Below are 2,878 nucleotides of genomic sequence, written 5' to 3' on the forward strand. Positions count from 1 at the left end.
CGGGCTTCTTCCAATCAAGGTCAATGTGACTGCGGCAGCTACTTCACTACTTACCCCTGGCATAAGCCTCAGCAGCCAGTGCAGAAACAGGTGACAGCAGAGAAGAGGGAAAAAATTCAATCCAAAACCTACCCAAACAAATCCATGCCACTGAATGCATGCGTAGGTAGCATAGCGCATCCTGCCGCACGCATACACGCATATTCCTCATCTCAACCTCTTCGCTCTTCTTCCCACTCTGCCTTGCTTCAAAACTTATCAATTTGGACTTGTACCCACGCGCTCAGTCAGCGAAAAGTTGTCTTTGGGATTGGAAAAGAGAGACCTGACCCAACACGGCCTGCCCGTCCCTCACCTGCGTCGCCACCTAAGGCTCTACCTCTCCATTAGTACTCGATCTATCTTTAGGCCCTGTCCCCAGCGTCCTTTTTCCCTCGTTACCAACAGCTTTTTATACCCCGTCTCTTGCCCACTTTCTCGCGCCCACCGTTCCCTTTCCTCCCCTCCCTTCCCCTCTGCCCCGCCCCCCTCCAGCCTGTCCCGTGCCACCAAAAACACCACCGATTCTCCCCCTCGGTTTTCTCTTTGTTTCCCCAGATACCCTTGGCCTTGCCAATTCTTTGCGCATCGTCCCAGTCACTGTCTCCAGCTCACATACGGTCTATAGTCTATTCCGACAGCCGGCAGACGTTTTATCAGCCATAAATCCACCGGTTGCTAAACTTTACGTGCAGAATTAACCTCACGAGTCGCCCCTCTGCGCCCGTGCCGATACCCTGTTCGACCGAGACATTACTCGTCCATCGTCATTCAAGTGTCCTGTACTCGTCTCTTGCGCAAATACAGACCTTTGCTAAGAAATCATCATCGGCCGAGCTTCTGCTTGCGATTCAGCTTCTTTCAATCAGGTCACCAACATAGGCCCGCTCTTTTTGCCCATCACGGCTCCCACTACACAAAGCATTCCTCTTGCATTGAACCGCCCCGGCGACTTTGCCCACTTTGCTTGCATTTTTGCTTCGAATAGGACATACGCATCCAAACAATGTCGGCTCATCGGCCAAACGCTTTCAACAGCCTCCGGATGGGAGGTTAGTATACCAACCCTGCCATTGGGCCTGAACCTTTGTGCCCGGTTTGATAGATGACCGCTTAACTGACACAATTGCAGAGGTGATCCGCGAGAAGGTCCAAGATGGAGTGACTGGAGAAACTCGGGATCTGCAATACACGCAATGCAAGATTGTCGGAAATGGCTCCTTCGGTGTTGTTTTCCAGACCAAGCTGTCCCCATCTGGAGAGGATGCTGCCATCAAGCGAGTCCTTCAGGACAAGCGATTCAAGGTACTAGATACCAACCCAGCTTGTCCGGGCTATTTACTAATTCTTCTCTTTAACACAGAACCGTGAGCTCCAGATCATGCGCATTGTCCGCCACCCCAACATTGTTCAGCTGAAAGCTTTCTATTATTCCAATGGCGAACGTGTATGTGATCTTGCTCATCCAGTTACTTCACCCAATCCGCTAATTCCCTCATAGAAAGATGAGGTTTACTTGAACCTCGTCCAAGAGTTCGTGCCCGAGACCGTCTACCGAGCCTCTCGATTTTTCAACAAGATGAAGACTACTATGCCCATCCTGGAGGTCAAGTTGTACATCTACCAGTTATTCAGAGCCTTGGCATACATCCACTCTCAGGGCATCTGCCACCGAGACATCAAACCTCAGAACCTTCTCCTGGATCCCAACAGCGGCATCCTTAAGCTTTGCGATTTCGGAAGTGCGAAAATTTTGGTCCCTAATGAGCCCAACGTTTCGTACATCTGTTCTCGGTACTACCGTGCACCTGAACTTATCTTTGGTGCGACAAATTATACCACAAAGATCGGTAAGATTGCTGTACGAATACTGATCATACCCCATTGCTGACTGGTTTAGATGTGTGGTCTACTGGCTGTGTGATGGCTGAACTGATGCTTGGTCAACCTCTCTTCCCTGGCGAGTCTGGCATTGATCAGCTCGTCGAAATTATCAAGGTCCTTGGCACTCCTACTCGAGAACAAATTCGAACCATGAACCCCAACTACATGGAGCACAAGTTCCCCCAGATCAAGCCTCATCCATTTAACAAGGTCTTCCGAAAGGCGGATGCCAATGCTATTGACCTCATCGCCCGCCTCCTTGAGTATACCCCAACCGAGCGACAGTCAGCTATCGATGCTATGGTTCACCCTTTCTTTGACGAGCTTCGGGACCCCAATACAAAGCTTCCTGATTCGCGACACGGCACTGGCCAGCTTCGTGAACTCCCTGCGCTTTTCGATTTCACACGTCATGGTATGATGAGATTCGATAGAGCTCTGCATCAGTAATATAGCTAACAATGATCCAGAACTCTCAATCGCCCCCAGCCTGAACCAAAAGCTTGTTCCAGCACATATTCGACCCGTGCTAGCATCTCAAGGCCTTGATATCGACCACTTCACACCCTTGACGGAGCAGGAGATGATGGCGAAACTCGATTGAGCCGGCCTCGCGTCGAGGCGAAGGGTAGTTTGCATTTGCTTACACCCTTCTCAGGCTCTCCGCGGCTGTGGAAGAGTCCTGCCTCGTCCACTCCCAGTACCGAGCTGAGTAAAAGTGGGTTGGGAGCAATGGCCCAGGCTAAGGCCGGGTCAGATGGCGGGCAGGCGCTACATGGTCCTGAAGCTAATAGCGTCGGTCTTTGATACAAGGGCACGGTGTATAGTCGTCGAGGGCCAGATGAGAAGGCAATGTGTGTTCTGGCGAGTGTGTGGTCTTTCCCGGCAGGGAGGGGGAGTGAGGCGGTGTGCGTGCCTTTAATATGGAGCCGCTCGCAGTTTTTGCCTTAAGGCT

General features: G+C 51.4%; 1 protein-coding gene across 1 annotated transcript; it reads left to right on the plus strand.

Annotated features, from left to right (window-relative positions):
• Window positions 1-1,045: 1,045 nt before the first annotated feature.
• Window positions 1,046-2,527, plus strand: FOXG_01575 (CMGC/GSK protein kinase; the record flags this gene model as incomplete). The annotated part of the gene is made up of 6 exons (XM_018378457.1): window positions 1,046-1,091; window positions 1,172-1,344; window positions 1,403-1,486; window positions 1,541-1,889; window positions 1,940-2,338; window positions 2,394-2,527. 6 exons carry the CDS (start codon window positions 1,046-1,048, stop codon window positions 2,525-2,527), a joined length of 1,185 nt encoding a protein of 394 aa, XP_018234386.1.
• Window positions 2,528-2,878: the final 351 nt, after the last annotated feature.

This window comes from Fusarium oxysporum, chromosome 5 (genome assembly GCF_000149955.1).
Source record: "Fusarium oxysporum f. sp. lycopersici 4287 chromosome 5, whole genome shotgun sequence".
In the NCBI taxonomy this organism is placed as follows: domain Eukaryota; kingdom Fungi; phylum Ascomycota; class Sordariomycetes; order Hypocreales; family Nectriaceae; genus Fusarium; species Fusarium oxysporum.